The sequence below is a fragment of the Aphidius gifuensis genome, linkage group LG3 (assembly GCF_014905175.1).
Source record: "Aphidius gifuensis isolate YNYX2018 linkage group LG3, ASM1490517v1, whole genome shotgun sequence".
Lineage (NCBI taxonomy): Eukaryota > Metazoa > Arthropoda > Insecta > Hymenoptera > Braconidae > Aphidius > Aphidius gifuensis.
This window is the reverse complement of record NC_057790.1, coordinates 25572223-25597981: the sequence shown is the minus strand read 5'-3', so window position 1 is coordinate 25597981 and position 25759 is coordinate 25572223. Positions and strand designations below refer to the sequence as shown.

General features: G+C 23.3%; 3 protein-coding genes and 1 long non-coding RNA gene across 5 annotated transcripts; 1 reads left to right on the top strand and 3 right to left on the bottom strand.

Annotated features, from left to right (window-relative positions):
* Nucleotides 1-1418: 1418 nt before the first annotated feature.
* On the bottom strand, nt 1419-8745 carry LOC122853247 (serine proteinase stubble-like). 2 transcript variants are annotated; one of them, XM_044153602.1, is made up of 10 exons: nt 8584-8745; nt 7337-7737; nt 7182-7256; nt 4303-4491; nt 3528-3920; nt 2785-2861; nt 2411-2511; nt 2244-2343; nt 1842-2168; nt 1419-1778 (listed from the first exon to the last, which is right to left on the bottom strand). In XM_044153602.1, the coding sequence occupies exons 2-10, from the start codon at nt 7497-7499 to the stop codon at nt 1623-1625; spliced, it is 1581 nt and encodes a 526-aa protein (XP_044009537.1). In that variant the 5' UTR covers nt 7500-7737; nt 8584-8745; the 3' UTR covers nt 1419-1622. The 2 variants fall into 2 exon arrangements, with proteins under 2 accessions (XP_044009537.1, XP_044009538.1); XM_044153603.1 differs by lacking the exon at nt 3528-3920 and having other exon boundaries at nt 1538-1778; nt 8584-8736.
* A 4274-nt stretch (nt 8746-13019) lies between these two features.
* LOC122853261 (F-box/LRR-repeat protein 17-like) lies at nt 13020-14145 on the bottom strand. The gene is made up of 2 exons (XM_044153623.1): nt 14046-14145; nt 13020-13939 (listed from the first exon to the last, which is right to left on the bottom strand). The coding sequence occupies exons 1-2, from the start codon at nt 14133-14135 to the stop codon at nt 13082-13084; spliced, it is 948 nt and encodes a 315-aa protein (XP_044009558.1). The 5' UTR covers nt 14136-14145; the 3' UTR covers nt 13020-13081.
* A 1159-nt stretch (nt 14146-15304) lies between these two features.
* Nucleotides 15305-18383, top strand: LOC122853254 (cyclic AMP-dependent transcription factor ATF-2). Its single transcript, XM_044153611.1, has 7 exons — nt 15305-15680; nt 15748-15838; nt 15931-16073; nt 16136-16353; nt 16416-16548; nt 16632-16971; nt 17045-18383. The coding sequence occupies exons 1-7, from the start codon at nt 15630-15632 to the stop codon at nt 17347-17349; spliced, it is 1281 nt and encodes a 426-aa protein (XP_044009546.1). The 5' UTR covers nt 15305-15629; the 3' UTR covers nt 17350-18383.
* An 891-nt stretch (nt 18384-19274) lies between these two features.
* LOC122853273 lies at nt 19275-25027 on the bottom strand. The gene is made up of 3 exons (XR_006373900.1): nt 24608-25027; nt 19470-20233; nt 19275-19391 (listed from the first exon to the last, which is right to left on the bottom strand). It is a non-coding gene; the product is annotated as an uncharacterized LOC122853273 (long non-coding RNA).
* Between the last annotated feature and the right edge of the window lie 732 nt (nt 25028-25759).

The window sequence follows — 25759 nt, the reverse complement described above, 5'->3', positions numbered from 1 at the left end:
ATGATGTTGTTTGCACACTGTTATCATTATCAAATGGAAAAAAATTTTTAATATCATTTTGTAAATTATATAAAATATCATCATGATTATTTAAATCATCATCATGATCAAAATCATCAGTAATATTTGCAGCATCTTTAAATTTTATTACAGATAAATTTGGTAAATCTTTTGTTGTTGTTGACATTTCTTTAACACGAGGTACAAATTTATCAAATGGTAAAATATTATGATACTCTTCATAAATATCAGTTAATATTGATACATCTTTTAAAAATACTTTTGGTTCTTCTACTGTTATTGCAACATCACGAACTCTAATTGTCGATAAATTTTCAGTTTGTGTATCAACACAAATTCTTCGTCTTTTAGCAAGCATTTTTTTTGATATTTCTTGAAGACGCATTATATTTAATAAACAACTTAAAGTATTATTTTCTTCTTTTAAATTATTTGGTTTATCAAAATATCAATCATCAAATCTTCATCTAGAATCAAACGGAAATACTATGACTTTCCCCTCGTCAGTAACAAAGAATACTCGACATCTAAAATAACAGCAATTTACAGACCCTAAAATAATAAATTACAAGTCAATGATGAGACATTTTTTTTTTTTTTTAAGAAACTCATTCATCATAATTATTAATAACACTGTACCTTGTGTATACATGATGATATTTTTTTTATTAAATTATTTAACTCAAATCATTTTTTTTAATTTAAAAAAATACATAAATATAATTTTTTTTTCATCCAGTTATTCTGTAACAATTACTTGAAATAATTTTTATTATTTCTTATTAAATCCCTCACAAATAAATCATAAAAAAAAAATTACAAAATATATATCTATTTTTTTAAAAAACTTACCATAATTTTTTCATGAAATTTTTTCATTTCCAAATGTTTACAAGTACAAAAAAAATAATTATTTATAATAATCTTTTCGATTGATATTTTCGAAAATATTTCTACAGATGTCTTTATAATGAAATATTTTTTAGAAATATTTTATAACAGTCCGATTGAAAGTTCAAGTCACGAAATACTGTAAGCTTTGCAATATTGAAACAACGAAAATGCTTATCCCGTGACTCACGCTTAAAGCACCACCCCCTCTTACTTCACCTATGATGACTGGCATGTATAAAATTTCCTATAATCGTTGATTCGTGACGGCCCGTACTATCAATACCTTAGTACGTGCTATCTCTTCAAAATAACGTATCTATGCACATAAAAAAACTAAAGTTTAATTTCTTATCTCACTGAAATTATTCAAACAAATAAAATTGACTTGTTATTTCAAAATAAGCTCAAGTATATCATTGTCTTGCTTCAAAACTTATCCTTACAAATAACAAAATATTTATCAATAATTATATAACAACTATAAACAAAAAAATCAATAACAATTTTCAATTTTTTTACTTTATATTGAATAACTTTTTTAATTTAATTTATAAAAAAAAATAATAGTAATAATAAATAAGCTATTTATTGTACATGATATAAATATTTAGATGGTATTGATTTAAAAAAAAAAAAAAACAAATTACATAAAGAAAACTTTGGTACAAAATTTAAATATAAAAAAAAAATTTTATAAAATTTTTTTTTTAGCTCATAACTTTGTCAATCCAAGGAACAAATTTTTGAATATTTGTATAAACACCAGGTAAATGTTCTCTGCCACAGCCAATACCCCAAGATACTAATCCAATTAGTACATGTCGTCCTTCAACTGACATAGTAAGTGGTCCACCAGAATCACCCTGTTGAATTTTAATATTAATTATATAATTTATAAAATTTAATTTGAAATAATGTTAATTTACTTGACAAGAATCTCTTCCTCCTTCTTTATAACCAGCACAAATAAATACATCATGTATTGTTTCTCTTCTTCCAGCAGCTCTAAACCATCTTTGACATCTTTCATTTGGTATAACTTCAACATCAACTTCTTGAAGTACAGTAGGAGCTGAAGTTTGACCATGTCTTGTACGTCCCCATCCAGCAACTGTTGCTGTTTTACCAGTTAATTTTAATGTTTTTGCTGGTAAACATACTGGTACAATGTGTTGTTTAAATGCAACTGATTTTGATAATTTTACTAATGCAACATCGTTACGAAAATCCATTGGAGAATACTGAGGATGTACCTTTAAAATTTAAAATTTAGCAATTATATTTAAGCTTGAATCTAATTTTCATTTTTAGTTGTATTTTATATTTACTTCTTTTCTTTCGATGTTGTACTCTTCATGAATGTGTTTTTCAGCTGCATCTCGAACATCCCATTCACCAAGACGGACTTTTAAATTATTATTTGGAGATCTTAAAAATAAAATTAATTAATTATCAATAAGTCAATTTATTATTTTAACATTTTTAATATATTTACGTTGCAACGCAATGAGCTGCTGTGACAACCCAACGATTGTTCAAAAGAGCTCCACCACATGAAAGTTTTTTCGACAAAAATCCAGATTTAATAATTGCAGCCTGAAAAAAAAACACAACAATTATTTTAAACACCGTAAATAAAAATAAATTTCTTCAATAATTATTTCTATTTCAAATCAATAAATTTTCTTCAGCAAAAAAAAAAAATATAAAAACAAGATTTTAAATTAAAAATTCACGATAAAAATTTACAGTTATTTTGTATTGTTTATTATTAAACTGTAAATAATACCATTCAAATAATTATATACATAAAAATTTCCATAATAGATAATCTTATGTTATTGTTTTATCAAGAAAATATATTCTCACCTGCCATGGATGACTGCCGAAACTAGAAGAATGTCCACCAACAATTCTATTGCTTCTCGTATACAATTCACCACAACCTGAAATAAAAAAATATAATCAATAAATTTTTCTAAATAATCCAAAAAAAAAAAACAAAACACACAAGAAAATTTAAAAAATAATTAATAGAAAATGTGAGGCATGGTAGAATAATATCATGTGCCATAATTACAAAAAATCTTCAGTAAAAAAAAAAAAAATACGTAACGTTGTTTCTTTCATCCAACCAGTTGTAATTAAAAATTAAAAAAAAAAATACTAGTTATTAATTTTCAAGGCATTTCTAAGGCATAAAACGTAAAGAACCATGTCGTTGTGTGTTAATATAAAAATCAGCCAATCATGGCAATAAATTCAAATGTTTAAATCTTCAAATGTCATTGCGTCCATAATTGTCAGTTGAACGTTTTTAAAATACAATAATAATAATCATCATAAATTCAATATTGTCATTTGAACAATGTGTTTAGTCACGACGTCATTTAGTCATGTATATTTTTTTTTTCTACAAGTAGAAGGGAAAAGTGCCCATGCCAAATAGGTTTAAGTGGGTGAACAGAGAAAGTCAAAAAGACAAATAAAAGCAAAATAAAAAAAAAATATAAAATCTGCATGAATCCATCAAACCAATTTGCTTTTTTTTTTTTTTATTTTGCACTTAATAATATTTGAAAATATCGATGACAGTTGAATTAAATCCTGACCGTATGATGAAAAATCTTCAGTGTTTCCAAAATTCGTTATTTGATGACTCGTATCAATTTCTTCATGATGTATATTATTATTGTTATTGTTATGATTATTTAAATTGATGATATCTGGTCGATTAATATAGCCAGGACGTTCATGTAAAAGTTCATTATGATTATCCTGTTCCCAAGATGTGTATGTTGGCTCATAATTACTATCATTGTTGTCATTATTATTTTCATTGTTGTTGTTGTTGTTATTTGTATGATAATTATGATATTGTGGACGATTATGATGTTGATAATTATTTGGTCGATTATGTGGTCGTTGTGATGCTAATCCATTTTCATAAATCCTCACATCATCATCCACAAAAGGCCGTTGATTGGCCAGATTCAATGAAAATGCTAAAATTTATCTCTTCTAGAGGAGTATTCTTTTTATTTTTAATTAACGTTATTATATTTACAATTTTAATTAATTAATTTTTTTTTTAATATTAAATCACATATAGGAATTTGATCTTTATTAAAAATTAAAATTTTTAAAATGAAATTAAGTATACACAGGTTTTTAAATGTATTAGATGAAAAAATAATTTGATTTATGTATTTTTTTGATCAAATTTCTATAGAATAAAGTAAATAAATTATAAAAAAAAAGCTTTAATTAAATTTTAAATGATATTATTAAATTTTTAAGTTTTTTAACTATTTTTTTTTGTTAATTAGATGCGTTTGATTATGTTTGATTGATATTTTAAATGTATTTTGAATTAATTATACTCACTGGCATTTTGTAACAATGAAACGGTTGGTTTTGATGTTTCTTTTTCTGGTATATCATCATCATCAACACAACAACTCCATATAAGACCACCAGAACAAAGATCAACTGCTCTTCCACCAGCAAGTACACAGCTAATACTCAATCCACATTCAAATTTTGCGCCTCTATATTTGCAAGTTTGTGGTATCACTGAAAAAAAAAAAAAAACCAAATAATATTTTAATTCAAAAATTAAAATACATAATTATTTTCATTAAAATAAACTAGATAACAATAAAAATAAAAAAATTAAATTAAATAAAAATTTAGAACGTAGCAAAAAACTGTTAATGTCATAATTATTTTAATAATCACACAAAATTGCACATAAAACAGTAAAAAAAAAAAAATAAATTATAACAGTTTATTTTTTTAAAAAAAAGTCAAGCTGCAAAACGGAAAATCCTGCACGTATTATTATCGTCACTATTATCAACAAGAGCAAGGCATTTTTAACATTATTATAAAAAAAAAAATAAAGATACACAAAGTAAGATTATAAGAATGACATACTTTTTCCAAGCATATCCATTATTCCAGTTTGAATATTTGTCTCATGATGACCACGCACACCCTCAATATCACTATAATTATTATTTTTTTTTTTTAATGTTTCAATTAATAAATAACTTTGTTCTTCACTTGATAATTGTCGTCGCCTACCACGTCTATTATTTTTAATATTATTATAAAATTTTCCTAAATCATTATGCAAGTCATTTAAAAATTTCTCAAAATTATTTGAATTATTAATTGTTGTGCTTGTAATATCCTCAAATAACTGTAAATCATCATGCTCTGTATAATCATCATCAATTATTTTTGATTGAATAATATTTAATTTTTTTTTTTCTTCATTATTATTTATATAATTTAATATGTCATTTGTATTTGGTGTTTTTATTTTCCATGATGAAAATATATCATCTTTTGAATTATTTATGTCCTCATTTAATAATTTTTTATCTTGTTTTTTAATTGTTAAAAATTTCTCTCTATTATTTTTATTCCATTCTGTATATTTATTATTTTCATTTGATCTACTTTCATTATTTTCAGTTATTGTATTACGTCCTTGTACAATTGTCAATGATATTATTAATATTATAAAAATTATTTTATTTATTTTATATAAAAGATTCATTTTAATTTTTTTTCTTCTTTTATTTTTCAATGCACTTTATTTATATAGTATTTTTATTAGTCATAATTTAAAATATTATCAATGTAATTTTATTCATTAATATTTTTTTTTTCAATTAACTTTGTACACTTTCTAGTTTTTTTTTTTTTTTTTTCTTTTTGGTTATTAAAACACTTGTGTTTGAAAAAAAAATTAAATTAAATTAATACATGTATATTTGTAATTGAAGAAAATTAAAAAAAAAATAAAAAAAAAAAAAAATTGTCCACGTGGACGACGTTGCCAGGCTACAAATGTCGTCTGTTATAATCCAGCACAGTCAAGTGAGTGTCTTGCTTTCACCAGCTTTAGCTTTCCCGTTGGTTTCTTCTTCTTCCTCTTAACAATCTAGGAGCTAATGAAATCCCTTCTCCACATTAAAAATTATAATAAATAAGAAGAAGATACACCAATTTATTTCGATTCTATATGCAATAAATTTTGTGCTTTTTTTATTTGTTTATTGATTTTAAATATTTAAATTATTTTTCGATTGTTAATTGGTGTTAATAAATATCTAAAAAAATTATTAACAAATGGCTTTTTTATAAACGAAAATCAGCCAGGTTTTTTGTCTTGTGTGATTTTTTTTCTAGAATTTTTTCGATAAAAAATTTTGTATATTTTTGTAAATGAAATTTTCGAAATTTCTTGATTTTTTTTCCATAAGATTTTCGAAATAGCTACTCGGATTAAATTGACACTAAATTTTCAAGTCAATAATATCAAAATTTCATGACAACTGATACTGTCAATTTATTAAAAATAATAAATAATAGAAATTTAAAAAAAAAAATAAAAAAAATATTTTGATTCTGTTAAAAAAATTTAACGTAATAAGGAAGTACTTAAAATTATTACACCTCGAAAGTTACCCAAAGTTACACAGTTTAAAAATAAATAAAAAAAAAAATACAATTAAACACATTCTCCGGATATTAAACTTAAATTTTTCTATAAAATATTTATTCAAAAAAAAAAAAAAGCTATAATTTTTCGAAATTTAAATTAACGAGACAAATTTATAAATGTCAAACTTAAAAATATATACTTTTCTATTTCTAGATTTGAAATTTTTAAACATAAAAATTATTCAATATTTTAAATTTCAATATTTTTTCGATTACATTTAATTTAAAAATAAAATAAAAAAATCAATTGAAATATATTTTTTATACTTTTCAATATAAACATTTAAAAAAAAAAATATATTGAATACATATTTATTTAAAAAATAAATATATAAATGGATGAGTGAATCAATGCAAATAAAAAAATAAAATAAATTGAGGCAGGTTTGCGTGTCGCCTATTTGCACGCATGGCTTATTTTTTTGCCGCTTTAAAAAATAAGAAATTTCCGTCGTCAAGAATGCACAGTGTCTCTTTTTTTTTAAGTCCCTTTCTCTTTCGTGCCAAGTAGGCAATATTATCTATTTTTTCAAAAATAAATACAAAAAAAAACATTTAAAGTTCACTACCCCGAAAATTCTATATCGTTTATATTGACAATTTAAAAATATATAAAACAATTTTCTATTTCAATAACATGCACTTTTAAAATTGATATTTAACTTGCTGTGAAAAATAAAATTTACAAAAATATACTATAAACAATTTATTCTACAAAAAAAATTAAAAAATATTTTTTTACTCACATCCAATTTCGTCAAAAAAACGTGACTGTTTTGTAAATATTTCATTATTACTATCGTCATTTTCATCATTTCCATCTGAAAAATAAATATAAAAATAATTTAGAAAAATTAAAAATCCACGAAATTAATTTATATCGATTGATTGATTAGCTTACTTGTAATTGATAAATATTTACTATTTCTTCGTTGACTTTTAGATGTTGATATTGACGTTATAAAAACAGCAACATTCAATGCAGTCAACAACAAAAATTTAAAATTCATAATGAAAATAATTATGTCATTAATTTCTTGATCCTTTTTTTTTTTTTTTTTCATTTATTACAGATGATAATCATTCTTGATATTCCACATATTTTTTGTCAATTTAAACAATCCTTTTTTCAATATAAAATTGTTTTAATTTTATCATAAAATATTTTCATCATTTCAGTTTAATTTTTATGAGGGATGAATTTTAATAATCAGCATTTGTTGATTGAATTAATATCAAGCCTTGTGACAAGTTATAATGTTGTTATATTCAAATAAATAAGTAGGACACGAAAGCAGGCCACTGAAAAATAAGTAGGACACCTTTCAGTATACTTATTATTGTATAAAGTAATAAAACGTTCACTGTACCGACAAGTGAATGCTCCACATGTAAAAAATATACATTTATAACTTTGTCCAATATCACACACAATGATATAAAAAAAAAAGAAAAAAAAATAACAACAAATTGCCAGGATGAGTCACTTTCAATAGAATCATCATCAGTGAAAGTTTATTTATTTTTATTTTGATAGTTTTTTTTTATATTCACTTTAAAACTTTCAACTTTTATGGTATTTAGTAGAAATTTTTTTCTACCTAAACATCATCATAGTTTAAAAAAATATATAAATTATCTAAAAATTTATGTATTATTTAATTAAATTAAATATTTATTTCTATTTTAATTTAAATATATTTTAAAAATATTAATTTATCTAGTAGATTTTTTTTTTCGTAGTGAAAGGAATAAAGAATAAAGAAAAAAAAAAATAATTGAAAACGAAAAAAAAAAAAATATTGAAAGGGAAAGAAAGAAAGTATAAGTAAGAATAAATAAAACACGCTGGCATCTTTACATTGACGATAACCAAGGGCACTTTCACCATTGCCATGATCTTGAATTTTTTATTTAATCTTGAATTAATATTACCGTTATATTTAAAATTAAATCATAAATTATATTTGTTATTAAAATAGTAAAATTTAATTTAAGTTTAATAAAAAAATTCAGGTGTTATTTCGAATGAAAATTTTGTTGTTTTTTTTGTCATGAAATTTGCACTTGTATGAATAACGAAATGAATTAATATATTTAATATTTAAAAATAATTGTTATGAATTGATAGAGTTTTATTAAACTTACCTAGTTTAAATAATTTAATATAATAATTGTTGTAATGTATGCACTGAATATAAAACGTGAAAGTAATTTTATAAAAACATTTCAGGATCAAATGATTGGAACTTCTTGAAACACGACTGTCTACTGATGAGGAACAGAAACTTCGTCACTTGAGCAAGTATTTTTAAGAGGTATTATTCAGCTTCCTCTTCTTCGTCTCACTTTCTATAATACAAACCACATGATCAGACTTACTTGGGTATTGGACCTTTTTTCAAAGACACTCCCAATGATTCAGTGAAATTTATAATATTTCATTTGACAACAATACTGCGGTTCTATATTTAATAATAATTTTTATCTATTAATTTTTATCAATAATTGTTTAAAGTTAAATTAAATAATTGGTAGATATTTTTTTTTTTTATAAAATAAACTGACAAATTTTATTACTATATTTTATCAATTATAAATTAATAAACAATGACATAAAAAATTGCAATAATAAATTTTATTGATATATAAGTCGAAATGATTTTAATCTAGAAATATTTTAAATTTAAAAATCAGTCAGTAGAAATTCTGAAATAACGCGCTAAATTTAAATGATACGTATGCATTTAACGAGGCTATTTTTCCGTCACTTGAAATTGACAAAAAAACTGCTAGTCAAAAAGTATTATGATTCTTCTTAAAATATTCAAGAAGACCAGAAAAAAATATTTTTTGTGTACAATTATGTACAATTAAGTGTGAAAATAATTGTTCAATACAAAAAATTATTTAAGAAAGTATTTTTATTATTGAACTTTGTTTTACATAAATATTAACATTGACATTTGAATTTTTATGATTTCAAGTAATATGGAAAACAAGTTAAATAATTATCTTCTTTTACAATGTCTTTGACTTTATTTTTTTGTATGTTTTAGAGAAGAATATTAAGAATATTAAGCGTATAAATAAGAGAGAAAACATACGATAAATGTAAAGGTTGTAATAATGTTAAACAAACAACCATTGAGATTTAATTATTGACTTAGAAGCCTCTAGGATTGATGAATTATCTGTTATTATGTGTAAAACAATACCATTTGTACGATTTTTAGTTGCCTCATCAGCAGCAATAACCATATCAATTGTAATATTATCTATAGAGCCGACTTCAATCTTTTCAAGATCTGGATTATTTTTTATAACTTGAATGATACCAGCATCAGTAAGTTTCTTACAACAACCACAACTTAATTCTTTTAATCGGCCTTTTAACCTGATAATAAAGCTGTCTGAAATATCATAACAACAGCTTAGCTTTAGTATTTGTAAATTTTTCAACTTTGTTAAAGGAACAAGAGCTGTTTCAGAAATATCACCGCAATATTGGATATCTAAACTTTGTAGATTTTTACAATTATTAGCAATAGCAATAATTGTACTATCGTCAACACTTTCTAATCCTTCAAAGTTTAAATGTTCAAGATATTGCAATTTTGATAACTCATTCAAAACAGATGGAGAAGAAAGTTCATCATCAACACCTGCTGGTATTATGGTGCCATTATATCTAAATTCTAAACGTTTAAGTTTTTTACAATTGTTTGCAACAAAAAGTTTTTTTTATTATCAAAAAAAATATAAAATAACACGTGGAATTTTGTAATAAAAAAAAAAAGCTCATCGGCCAAATTCTTAATTAGTAAATTATTTTTATTAATTTTAAAAAAATATACATCCTAGATATTTTTTTTTCTTTTGAAAATCTTTAAAATTCAGAAAAATATATTTGAAATTTTTTTTGCACGTGGTTTTTTTTTAGGTTCGATAGCATGACAATATTGCATCCACGTGAAATTTTTTTTTTCACTTGGCGCGAAACGTGTTTCAAAAAATTTTGCTTGGCGTTAGCCAATGGCTGATCAGCAGAGGGCGAAACTAGACAGTAAATCCTAGAAAAAGTGACGTCTAGGATTGTCTAGGATATATAAAGAGCGTCCTAAACGATTTGTAGTCAGTTCTTCTTCGGTTTCGTCGGGTCAATATCATTCTAAAATTTTCTGTCCGAAAAATTCGTGGTTAGAAATATATGAAATTACCTCGTGGTTGCTCGGTGTTGAAAAAAAAGTGCAAGTTTAAAATAGTTTCTTAGATTTTCATTGGTTCGTTGTAGTTTTCGCGGAGTGAATATCGTATCGTATTTTTTCGTCCGTTAAATTTGGTTAGAAATATTTAAAACGACCGCGTGTAGATTGACTCGTGGTTATAAAAAAAAAAAAAAGTGAAAGTGCAAGTACAAGTGATTCATTACAAAAAAAGAAATCTGTAATTGAAATTAAAATGATATAATAAAAGAGATAAGCGATAAGTGATAGAGTGTATATAAGTGTAAAAAGTGCCAGTTGCTGATTTGGGATTAATTGGATTATTGGAGACTACCGTACCAGTTGCCGTTTTAGGATTATTGGAGACTACCTCGACAATTTCTTCATGGTTTTGCTGAGAAGATGTGATGGAATTTATTTGGATTATTGGAGACTACCTGGACAACTTCTTCATGGCTGTTTGCTGGCATAAGGTAAGTTCCTCTAGATCATGATTGACTAGTTGCAATTTTTAACCTATCCCGGAAAAGTGCTTCAATATCCTTGAAGTTTCAAAAAATTGTTGCTATATTTTTTGAAACTTCTTGTCGTTCCAAATTATTATGTTATGTATAGATTAATTTTGACTGATTATAACAATAATTGTATATATTCAATTTTAATGCCAAATTAAATATAGTCATAGTGTAAAAGTCAAAATGAATCGACCTGGTCTTTCTCAAACAGAGTAGACGAGGGTGATTAGGAATTATTATCTATCGTGAAAATTTATAATAGATAAATTATCACCCTATTTTCCATTCGCGATATATGTTAATATTTAAGATTTTTTTATTTGATATTGAATTCACTTTTCCAAAAATAATAATTAAATTTTTGAGTATGTTTCAGGTTTTTTTTCTGTTTCAGTTTTTTTTATGATTTTAGGTTTTTTTATGCTTTCAGGATTTTTACAATTCTAGAATTTTTATAATTTCAAAATTTTTTTGTTCCAAGATTTTTATAATTTCAAAGCTTTTTTGTTTCAGGATTTTTATAATTTCAAATTTTTATGTTACAGGATTTTTATAATTTTAAAATTTTTATGTTTCAGAATTTTTATAATTTCAAAGTTTTTTTGTTCCAGGATTTTCATAATTTCAAAATTTTTATGTTTCAGAATTTTTATAATTTCAAAGTTTTTTTGTTCCAGGATTTTCATAATTTCAAAATTTTTATGTTTCAGAATTTTTATAATTTCAAAGTTTTTTTGTTTCAGGATTTTTATATAATTTTAAATTTTTATGTTTCAGGATTTCTATAATTTCAAAATTTTAATAATTTCAGAATTTAATAATTATCAAGATTTTAATATTGAATAATGAAGACTATACCTGCAGCTATGAGCGCAGGTATATAGTTATATGTACATATATTATTTTTTTGTACACGCGTGCGTCGATACTTGCTGCTATGAGCGCAATCGAAAAATTTAAAAATGCGATCGAAATAATTCTGTAGCTGCAGCTATAGAAAACGTGCGATAAGTGGAATAGGTCTACTGGAGAAACCACTTTATAAAAAAAAAAAACGAGTCAATGTCTTACCTCCTGGGTGACGTGGAAAAGACACGTTTATAATATTACCTGTAATTATTTATTTATCATTTTTCAGCTTTTATAACTTGAACATTTAACACTTAAAAATCTCTTGAAAATTAAAATTAATCTTAAATAATAATAATTTTATCTATTTTTCATTGTATCATAAATTTATTTTTATATTTTCAGTTTAAGCTTTTTTATAAAACAAGACAACAATAAATTATAGTGCTAATTTTTTTGTTTTTTTTTTTTATATAAATTATTATAATACAATTATTTAGAGCTCATGAATTTTTCGATAAATATTTATTTCAAAGATTAAACGCCAAAACCAACAAGATTCATGAGAAATTGTGAAGAAGTAAGTGAAAAATTTTGCCTAGGTACAATTAAGGGTAAAAATAATTGTTCCATACAAAAAATTATTAAAGAAAGTATTTTTATTATTGAACTTTGTTTTACAAAAATATTAACATTGATATTTGAATTTTTATGATCTCAAGTAATATGAAAAACAAGTTAAATAATTATTTTCTTTTACAATGTCTTTGACTTTATTTTTTTGTATGTTTTAGAGAAGAATATTAAGAATATTAAGCGTATAAATAAGAGAGAAAACATACGATAAATGTAAAGGTTGTAATAATGTTAAACAACCTAACATTGAGATTTAATTATTGACCTTGAAGATTTTATTATCGACGAATTATTTGTTCTTATGTGTAAAACGATGCAATAACAAAAATGGAATTCTTTTAATTCTTTTGACCTGATAATGAAGCTCTGAAATATTAAAACAGCTTACGTAAATTTCCAACAATCAATGATTTTTGTCGGCTAACTGGTTACAACCAAATTTTTCAACTTTTCTAAAGCATCAAGAGCTGTTTCAGTAATACCATCGCAAAATTGGATATCTAAAGTTTTTAGGTTTTTACAATTATTAGCGATAGCAATAATTGTACTATTGTCAACATTGTTTAATCCTTCCAAGTTTAGATGCTCAAGATATTGCAATTTTGATAACTCATTTAAAACAGATGGAGAAGAAAGGTCATCATCAACACCTGTTGGTATTATATAGCCATTATAACTAAATTCTAAACGTTTAAGTTTTTTACAATTGTTTGCAATTGCAATTATTGATTTCTCACTGAGTTCAAAGCGTTTACGATCTATCACTAAACTTTCAAGATTTTCTAACTCTGTTAACTTTTTTACAACCTTTGCACTTATTAAATAGCACTCTTGTGTGATCCACAAGTGTTTTAAATTCTTGCAATATTTAACAATTGTATCTGCTAAGTCAACCGGAATTTCATCACAACGTAAAGTAAGATATTCCAAATTTTTAAAGTTTTTCCATTTATCCAAAGGAATTGTAGCAAAATCATAATGCTGACATGGAATATCAAGATGTTTTAGATTTTTGCATTTATCAAAAATAGTGTTGAGTACTTTTGTAGAGAGTACTCTCTTCCTATCTATACGATCCCCAATTTCACTTTCAATCCATGTTTTAATATATTCCAAATTAACGAGTTTATTGAATAGAGGAAACCCTATGTGTTTATAAGAAAATTCAATGTTAAGATGAACAAGTGTTGTTGTTTCTGCTATTTCTTGAAGAACTAGCTTGTCTAAACAAATGCCAGGTAAATTTAGTTTTTTAAGATTTTTAAATTTTTCAAAAGTCTGAAAATAATAGAAATTTATTTATATAATTTGTGTTTATTTGATTAATAGTATTGTTTGTCACTGCAGGTGATAGACAACTAGTTGGTATACAATAACAACTTACCCAAAAAACTGGCCCGAACCAATATTCAGCAAGTATATGAATTTCAACAATTTCTTCTGGAAGACTATTTATTATTTCAAGTAGATTCATTGTTTCTGTTTTATATTTATTCGTCACTTTTATTTTAATGCATTTTAATTTATTCAACTGTGTAAATGCTTGAACAAAGTGATGAGCATTATTATTTAATGAATTGACGTTAAATTCACATTCAAGACTTGTTAAATTTTTACAGTGATCACCAACAAATGGCATAATACTTGAATCACAATCATCTGAGAGAGACAATTCTTTTATAGAATTACCATATTTCAACAATATTTTTTCATAGTCTGATTGTGTCAACAAACGGTTACCATAAGAATGTCCAATTGATGATTCACATTTGAATTTTGTAATGTCACACCAATCAAGGTCACTTGCCTCCTTTTCTTTGACACAAACTATTAAATAAAACATATCAAATTTTTAAATTAATAATATAAATATTGATATTTTATTAACAAGAAATAACTTTTATTTTAATGATAATACATACCTTTTTCCATATCTATCCTTTCTGATCCAACAGGCATGGAGCTTTTTGCTTGTTGATCCTTGACACCATCATCAGAGGTTGGTTGGTCTTTCTCAATACATGTTCTCTTTGTACTCATTTTAAGTAAATTCTAAAAATATATATTTAAAAAACTAATTATAAATTTAAATGTATTACAACAAAAATAATAAAATAAAAAAAAATATGTTCAAAAATGTAGATCAATTAAAAATGGATAATTTACCAGTAATTACCAGTAAAATTAACATCAATAAAATTATATTTAAAATCAAATAATATTGAATATATGTCATAATGAAAAATGTTAAAATATACAATTGAAACACGTGTTTATTATTTATAAATTTTCTTAATTATTAAAATTATAAATTTTAATTTACCTCAATTGATCCTTTGATTTTTTTATTTTTAAATAAATGTATTGATTTGATTATATCAAGTTTAATATGGATTGATATGAATATTGGATAATGCAGGATTGCTCAGGATAACACAGGATAATGGATATATCAGGTTACATAAAAAAAAAAAAAAAATAAACCCTCATGGAATAACATAACGTATTAACGTGATCGTAGTTACATGTCTACGTTACCAGCATGGATTTGATTATGATTTATGATTCACGGTATTTTAGTCTTAAGCCTGGTTGACGTTTTGTTTGTGATTTTACTTGAACGGTGAATAACGACCTTAAGCAGTTATTGTTGTTGTTGCATCAGCTGTTAGCCTGTCAACCACTGTTAATTTTATTTATATATTATTATTGTCATTTGTCAGCCTTTATAATTGTTCTAATCTGAGATAAATTAAAACATTTAATTATCTAAGATTATTTTAATTAATTATTTTTAAGATTAGTAAAATTTTTTTACTCTAAAATATTTACTCCAAAATCAACACACATACATTGTTGTTTTTTTTTTATATTGTTATTGTTTTTTTTTATTAATCAAATATATACCTATATTTATAAAATTATTGTAAAAAACAATTTTAATTTATTTTGAATATCGAGCATCATCATGAATCATACAGAAAAACCATTTGGCTGTAATTTTTTGGGCTGTAATATGGTAAGTTAATAATGATTGTTGGATGATAAATTAATTTTTTATTGTATTATTTAATTTATACTTGCAGAGTTTTACTAATGAAGATCATTTGGTTGTTCATAAAACAAAACACAATATGATGTTAAATCTTGGAAATGGAAAACCACCGAGTTTCATTGGTAAATTAATTAAAATAAACATGTCAATATATTAAATAATAAAATAAACATACTAATTTATTAAATAATAAAATCAATTATTTACTTAAAAGATCAAACACCAACACCAACAAGATTCATGAGAAGTTCTGAAGAAGTAGGATTATTTCAAGATCTTCAACATGTCAATCCATTTGATGAGACATTTAGAAAAGCTGTTGAATGTGGAAAATTAGAATCACTAGAAGTCACTGATGTTTGTATATAAGCTAAGCAATTAAATTAATATTTTTTTTGTAAATTAAATATCATTTACAGATTAATGATGATACGCTTAATACACCACAAGTATTTCCAAATTTGGATGATGAAAAAATAATGATTTCATCAGTAACTGTTAACGAGACAACAAAATATAATAATAACAATGTTAGAGAAGAAAATAAAAATAGTATTATTATAACTACAGAGAGTACAATGTTAGAAAAAAATACTGAAGCTATACAAGAAGAAGAAAATTTACCAGCAACATCTTCGTAAGTCCAACAAATATTAATTTTTATAGAAAAATATTTAATTTATATTTTTTTAATGATAGATTTGACAATGATCAAGAGCTTGTTGATGAACAGCTTGATGATCCACAAAAATTTAAAACTACTGGTCTATTAGAAAATTATACAAATGATAAATCAAATGATATTTTATGGAGTCATTCATCTACTAAAACGGTAATGTATGCAGTATTTAAAATTACCAAAATTTAAAAATGTATTAATTTTTTTTAATAATGAACAATTAAATTTTGTTGCAGCAATTACAAGTTGTTGATAAAAGCAACAATTATTATTATAAAAATACAGAAGAAAATGAAAATTATTCAAGAGAAATATCAGCATCATTGAATGTTACTAATAATAAGCCAAATGATGTTAAAAAAAAATTAGATATTCTTGAAAGAAATCGTGCAAGTTCAATGCGTTCACGAGCTAAAAGAAAAGCTTGGATTGAACAACTTGAAACATCAATGGAAAAAGTTAATTCAGTAAATAAATCACTACAAAATGAAGTTAATGCATTAAGATTTGAAGTTGCTAATTTAAAAACTTTATTATTAGCACATAAAAATTGTCCTGTAACAAAAGCATTAACAGGTAAATTCATATTTTTAAAAATTTTATTTATTTTATTAATTTAAAATAATATTTTTGTTTTTTATTTACACAGAAAATAAACCAGAAACTTCAAAAATAATTCCAATAATAACACAACAAATATCAACACCAATAACAATAATAAATCCTTCAATTGAAAATTCGAAAAAAATAATTTTAACAAATCAATCAACAATTAATTCAAAGAGAAAATTAAAACCAAAAATATCACAAATTAAAAGTCAAATTTTATTACCAAAAATTAATAATTCTGGCTTATCTTCATCAAAAATAATTCGACAACAAAGCTTAAATAATTTTCAACAAGTTATAAGTGAAAAAACAACATCACAAAAATTATTTGTCATTAAAAAATAAACATTATCTAAAAATATAAATTGTCAAATATCAAATGATGACAACATTCCAATTGAACCAAGTTGACATTAATTTTAATTTAAAAAAAACTTAATCATAACAAATAATTGATAAAAATATTTTTAAATTTTGACATGGATTTTTATGTTTTGGATGAATTAATCCACAACTTGATGATTTGATTAAATCATATGGAAAGAGTGATGCCGTTAGTTTCACAGTCAATTTCATATAATAAAATTAATCATGTCATCCCCCCGACAAATATATTTCTTTTTATTTATAATAATAATTTTGAAAAAGAAAAATACTGTACATAAATTTTACATTTTTATTTATAAAATTCATGTTGAATATGTATTTTTAAAATACACAACAATGAATTAAACACTTGTCAACAATATTTCAACATTTAAACAAAAAATAACAATAAATACATTTTTTATAACAAAAAAAAAAACAAATGTTAATTTAATTTTAAACAATGAATAAATTTAAGTATCAGCATGAAGATTATATTTTATTTACAACAATGTTTATCAATAAAATTAGCAGAACAATTTTTTTGTTTTTTCCATCGATGAATTTGTAACCTTCCGGCCCTTATCAGTTCTCCGTCCAGTTGAAAAACTAAACACCGGACAAGGGAATGATAAGGGGCTGTCGGCACGTGCTCCAATATGTGAAAATAAATTTCGAATGATGATTGATTCCTCGTGGTGGTTGATTGGAAACATGAAAGAAAAATTAACAATAAATCAAATTAATAAATAAACATTTGTTAATATTAAAAATTATATTTATAATTTTTTTTTTTCTTTTTATGAATTAATTATAATAAAAATAAGAACACTTCCTTGTCAGGAAATATCAATTTTTATCATTCAACACACAACTGGTGACAATTGTAACAGTAATTTCATATTGTAATCATTTTGTCAATTTATCATGCAAAAAAAAAAAGGCAGTTAACAATTGTAAATAAATTATTTACACAATATAAATTTATCTTCAAGTTTCAACACATTGATTAAGTCTAGTTGCTTTTATTTCCAATCAATTTAATCTAGTATTTCCCCAAAATCCGGTATAGAAAAATAGTTATGTTACGAAAGTGAGCATGCGCGTAGAAATTTATGCTCAATAGTAGATAAAAAAAAAAAATACTCACTCAATAGATTTAATTAATAATTTTCCAAATAAATAAATATTAATAAAGCTATAAATAATTAAGATAAATTTACATCTAAAAATTAATATTTTCTTTCTGTTAAATTTAAAGCTACACCCAAACTTTTATCATCCTCTTTTCTCTCTTTTTTTTTTTTTCGACCACGAGGTAAATTTATACAAAAAATAGAGGAAAATATATATTTTTTCTTGGCTCTTTTTTTGATTAAATATAAATAATATATACGTGATATAATTTTAATATATGCAGGTCAGTCACGTGCCGTAAATATTTGCTGTCTGCGTACCACTTCATAATCTAATAAATGCATATTTTTATTTTTTATTTTTGGTGATGCCAGTGATGGCGCTGGTAAATATTATAGGAATGTAATCTCTTATATTTTGATAAGAAATATATTTTCAATACACAGAATTAAAATTAAAAAAAATAATATAAAACTACTGTGCTGAATTTAAAAAAGATAATTTTGTCACACCCACTAAACAATGCATCCATAATTTTCATGAAAAATAATAATAAAAATATTAACTAGTCTTAATTGAAAATTATGTATAAAATAAATTAATATATTTGTTTAATGTCAACCCACTTATTTTTGTTGAACTCTCACTTGTTCATATCCGTTGATAAATATCCCCACAATGTCCGCAACTATTTAGACACTTTTCATTAATTAAAATTTAAAAAAAAAAAAAAATCCAACGCACAGTGATTTTATGCGTTTGTAAAATATTCTTGGCGTTGTTAAAAATTTTTTAACACGCTTTTCAGATGTGACGCCATCACTCTCTAAATTTATTTGCACCCTTAGATATTTTTCCGGACATCTGTTTTCTTCTTATTTTATCTTTTTTGGAGTATAAATTAAAAAAAATAATTAATTAAGATTTTATTAAATATAATTATTATAAATAAAATGGCTTACGATTATTATTGATAATTGATGGTCATCCAGATGATAGAAAATAAATTATTTATATATGAAAAAAAAAATTTTATTACTCTAACTGCATGACACTTTGATAGTTTGATGCGAACCAAGGGCGACTGCCATTTCTCCTTCGAGTTTCTATCTACTAGACCAGGCTATATCTTTCATCGTGTTGACGCTGCCCGACTACCAGATCATAAGTGGGGGTAGAATGACTCGTTTAATCTCGCGCAGCATACATAATATTTAATAATAATAATAATATTTATTATTATTTATTATTGTTTATTATTATTTTTCAAAAAATCATTATTTTTAATAATTTTTTTTGTCATTTTCTTTTTTATCTTATTTATTTCTTTATTTTTCTATTTTTTTTTTCTATTGAAAATTGGTGAATTTCCATGTACCAAATTTAATTTACAATTTTTTTTTTTGTTCATCAGTTTTTGTAATTTTTTGTACAAGTAAATGTTTATAATTTTTTTGGTTTTTTAAATTATCATTATTTGTACAACAAAATAATTGAGAAATTTTATTTTTAAAACTTTTTTTTTTTTTTTTTCTCAATTGCCCTTCGTTCTATTTTTGGGCTGGCCACACACAGGAAATAAAATCTCGAGATTTATCAACAGCCATTTATTTAATCTTATTAAATTTCAAATTTTAATTTTTGTCATTAATTTCAATGAGATATACTTATTGAAAAACTGAAAAAATAAAAAATTAAATTTTCCATGAATGTTGTTGTAATAAATCTGAAAACAAAAAATATAAATGTAAATTATTAATTTTGCTTGTACATTATTGTTGATATAATATTGTTAAAATATTATTTGATATTTTTTTTCAATAATATACAATTTGATGCAAAAGTATTTGTGTGACCGTGCGCGACCCCGAATTTCATTACCTATGCAAATTCAATGCTCCCGTATATACTTTTTGAATCACACGTTTTGACCCTAACTTTATTCAGGATGTCTTGGTAGTTCGTATCAACGACAAACATAAGTTTTAATATGTCGTTTTGTATAATGCATCCATTTACAAAACGGAGCATTTATTAAATCACCAACAAAAGACTGATCATTTATTTTTTTTTTTCTCTTTTAAAATTTACTACGACAATAATAAATACAACAATAATAATAAACAAGTACAAAATTAATTGATTAATTTAACAACAATGTCAACAATAAAAATTTTGAATAAAATCAATTTTAACATTGTTATTAAAATCATGAAAAATTGTTAAACATTATAGAAATAATTTTTAAAAATAACTCTTTAATTACTCTATGATTATTTGCATATTGTTATTTAAAAAAATAGTCAATTTGTTTATATTTTTTTACTGTATAATTTTGCATAGAAAACCGCGTGTTTATTAGTTATTGACATATACTATACAGTGCTGTATACTTTGTGTAAAACGCATGCGTATTTGAAATTTTTAACTCGTGGAAAATGACGTCACAACAATGACGTACTATGTTCCGTAATGATATTTAAATGAAAAAAAAAAAAAAAAAATACTAAAATACTTGAATAAATATTATTAATCTTTTAAATAATTAAAAATATTTTGCTCTAGCGAATTTAGTCAACAAAAATTGATCATAGTGATCAAAAAATGGAAAAAAAAAGTCAAAAAAAATACGTCAAAGGGTAAAGATTATAATATATTTATGTAAAATTAAAATCACATGTTAAAAATATATTTAACCTTTGAAATTATTTTTGTATAAATTACAAAATACAAAAGAAAAAAACACCTTCAATATATTTGCAATATAAAATAACCAAATAAATACATGTTTAAAAATAAAAAATAAAAAGTAGTTAAATTAAATGCAATAAATGGTTAGCCTATAACAAATTTATGGTATTGATATGTCAATTATGGTATGGTTGATGACGTTGATTTGATTTTTTTTTTTTTTTTGCAGTCAACTTTTTTTATAATTTTTTTTTGTGTCGCCATTTCCGCTAATGGAATATCCACACCAACTGTAGACATTCACCTTAACATATATATACATTTGTATAAAAAAAAAAATAAATAAACTTTTAATAGACACTTTGTTTTATCTCTCCGTTATATTTCCTACTTTGTCCATAGACTTGTGAGCATATAAAAATTAACGCCTAGTAACACAAGCAAGATAGCAATTGTGTTATAACGTCACTAGTTAACGTACATTCCATTTTCTCTATTGGATATAATTGATGAATTTTATTAAACATAAGTGAGTCGAGTATATTGCATTTAACTTTAAGTCTTTTATAATTTTTTTTTTTAATATTTTTGAAGAGCAATGCATTTTAATATAATATAAAAATATAAATACTATTATTAAGATAAATTTTAAAAGTCACGATTTCAAAGACAATATTAAATATCATTTTATTAATAATATATAATTTTTATAATTTCATTATAGATCTTTTCAAGTACACAATAAAAAAGTGTTGATAATTTTTTAAAATTAATTTTTTTACAACATCAAATTTGGGCCTTAAAAATTTCTCTAACTGTATGAAATAAAATTCAAACAGTTTTTAAGTATAATCATCCCCTTAAAGTGTTAAAAGATTTTATTTAAAGTTATATTATTTAATTTTTTTTAAGCTTTTTTTGCTGATAATACTTGAAGAAGAAAAAACGTAAAAGAAAATATAAAATTGTTGATTAATAATCGAGTGATAATGACTTATTTGTAACAAGTAATTTGAATTTTTAGATAATGTAGGATATTTAAGGACATTTTAAGGATTTAAGGTCAATGTTTTTGGGATGGTTGTCATGTCTGGCTGGGGCAAGTGAGCCGTTGCTATGACAACGTGTGAAAAGAGAGATGAGGGAGTGAGCTTGAAATAGGGGAACAAGAACTAAGAGTACCACAGACAGATAAAACAGTGAGACTATATACCAAATATGCATATAATTATTATATTAAAATGTGCATTCTATATAAAATTTTTTTTCTTCAACATACAGCCCAAGTATAAATTTTTATTTATTAAATTATTCAACTATAAAAAAAAAATTAATATCAAGTATAAATTTTTCAGTCTTTTATTGCAATTTAAAATTTATTATTTAAATTGACACTCAAAAAATAATTGATATAAATGCATTAGTTAATTGAGCTTTATAAATTTTTCATTTTTTACATGTCAATTATTTTAATTATAGAGACAAAAAAAAAAATAATGTAATTATTTTATTTTTTAGATGTCATTTTTATAGATTTTTTTGTTCTATGAATTTTTAGTTTTTTAAGCTGAGCTTTTTTTTTAGGGGTTGATATCAATGTACTATGAATATTTATGAGGTCAAAAATTTAATTAGCTAAAATAAATAAATGTTAATGAATTTTTTTTTACATTAAAATTAAGCTATTTTAAATTTATCATGTGAAAAAAAAAATAAGAGAAACATTTGTCAATGATTAAATAAATTTCATAGTTAAAAAATAAATAAAGTAAAACTTTTAGCAAATTAACTAAATTACATTGAAAGTTGTTTTAAAATTTTGCAATTGGGTCATCTAAAAACTGGTTGATTAAATTGTACTCCAAAATAAAAAAACACATTCAAGTTGTTTTAAAAAGTCGTACATGAAAATATGTTACATTTAGTTAAATAGAAAAAAAAAAAAAAATTTAAACGGAAATAACTATACACAGTAGCATGAAATAAATTAAATAAAAAAAAAATAAAAAAATTTATAATTTTATTCTCAATTATTCTTCGTACGTGATTAATCCTGTTACGCAAGTCTTTTTTATTTTTTTATTATTTTTTTCAAACGGAAATCAAACAATAGTTTTTTATTCTAAAAAAAATCTCAACAGAGAATTTTATTTGGGGACCTATTCTCAACGTGTGATCTGTATTTTCTTGTAAATTAGTCTTCATGGACAGATGTGTATTTTCTATATATATACACACAATGTAATGAAAGTCTGTTCATGAATTTAAATGTACAAGATAATTTAAATCCTTCTTAAGAATGTAAGTTGAGAAAGCTTATTTTCAATGTTCATTTTGAACGTAAATTTATCTAATGAATTATTTGTTGTAAATTAACTTGATAAATTCACTTTAAACAAAGTAAATATTACTTTAATTTATTATTATAATTATTTTTAATAAAATAATAAATTAAATAATATAAATAAATTGTACAATTATTTATAAAAATTAAATGTTAATTTTAGAAATTTTTTAGATTACTGGAGATTTTTTTTGCATAAAGCTTTATTAATAAAATAAAAAGTTTTGAATTTTATTTAATGAGCTTTTATTAGTGTTTTTATAAAATTTAAAAAATATATTTTAGCGCTAAATTAGTGTATAGTTAATTGAATAGAAACAAATATTTCTTAGATATATTGGCTAACTTGACGGAGAAAGTTTACTAACAATTTACTTGCTTTTTTCTTTCAACGCTTGAACAAATTTAATTATACTAATCATCAGTGTGATTTTGTTGTTAAAGTGAAATTAAAAAAAAAAAAAAATAATAATACTTCCGGCTAAAAATGGTGGTTTTAGAGAGGAGAGCAGAGGAGAGACATCGATTGGTACAAATTAAATTTTTTATATACTCATTTTACAGCGCTAGATGCCGCTTCGTGTGTCTAAAAAAATTATACACTCTAATAATATAAATCACATACACATCAACAATTGCAATTTTACATTTTAATTATTTTTTTTTTAATTAAAAATCACTCTCCATAAATATATCGTAGAAATGAGTTACCAAATAAAGATTTTTGTTCATATAAAATTTTCATTTGCAGTTTTCATTTTTTTTATATTAAAAATTGTTAATAATAAACAAACTGATTGGTTTTTTTAATTTTGTATTTCGAATTTTTTTAATTAAAAGTTTGAGCAAATTCCGGAAGACAGGATATACAATCTACCCAAAAAAAAAAAAAGCTTCTAATCAACAAGATTTTTTCGATTAAAAAGTTCAACAGTTCATTTTAAAAATAATATATCGAAAACTCTAATTACATAAAGAAAAAAAAACTAGATTTATTTACTCTCTACACTAAAAAATTTATCAATCAATCACAAAAATATTAATTATAATTTTATTATTACTTACATGTATATTTGTTTTTAATTTTTTTTTCAAATATAATTTTAAATCTTCATAATTATTAATTTTTGCACACAAATTTTGAAAATTTTTACCACCATACTTAAAAAATCCATTTATAATTTTTTCCTTATATCAATTATTAAATAAAAATTGACCATTCAAAATTCAATTCAAACGAAAATTTAAAAAAAAAAACCAAGCAAATATTTTTATTCATTTCTAAAATATTTACTCAATATTTCGAGGCAAAAAAAATTTCAAATATACAGTATATAAAAAAATAATAAATATACTGCATATAATATTAAATTAATATATAAAAAATTTATAACATTATGAAAAATAATAATTATTACTCAACGATAGAATATAATTTTTTTTTTATCAAACGAACGTTACACCAGGCTTGCTCTTGAACAAACTGAACACTCCCCCCTTGCTCTCGTAATATATAGGGACCCCCACTTGTCATGTTACAAATTTCTCCTACAATTTTATTCCCCGCCACTTTTTGACATAGCCACCGTTCAAGTACACTCTGTACATAAGGGGGATGATAATGTTGGCGGGGATGCTGCATAGATCCACTATACCAGTCTCTTTTTTTTTTTATTTAAAATTTTTTTTTTTTTTTTGCTTACCTCATTGTAATTTTTTTTTCACTTCAAGAATCTACTTCATGTACTCCTTTTTTTTTCGAAATATATTCATCATAAAAATTTATTTATTTTCAAAATTTTTCAATGATTTGTAATATTTAAAAAATAATAATTAAATAATATTTTAATTAATTTTATTATTGCCTAATTGAATGACAACCCCAAAAAATTATAAAAATAAAATTTAAATAAATTTTTGAAAAATTAAAAAAGTGCAAATAATATGTAATTTGAATAATTTATTTTTCGATCAAGATAATGCATATAAAATATATATTTATATGAAAAAAATGTGGTGTGCTTTTGTATGCATTTACCCGCGTCAGGTGGACAAAGAGTATATATACATATTATTATGTTGAAAATGGAGGGATGCTGTCGTCATAGCGACATATTGGTTCATGGTGTTGATGTAGTAGAGAATAGGCATTGAGCACAGTGCAAAGGCCTATGATATTTTGTAGAAGGGATAATATATAAAGACCAAAACCAAGCA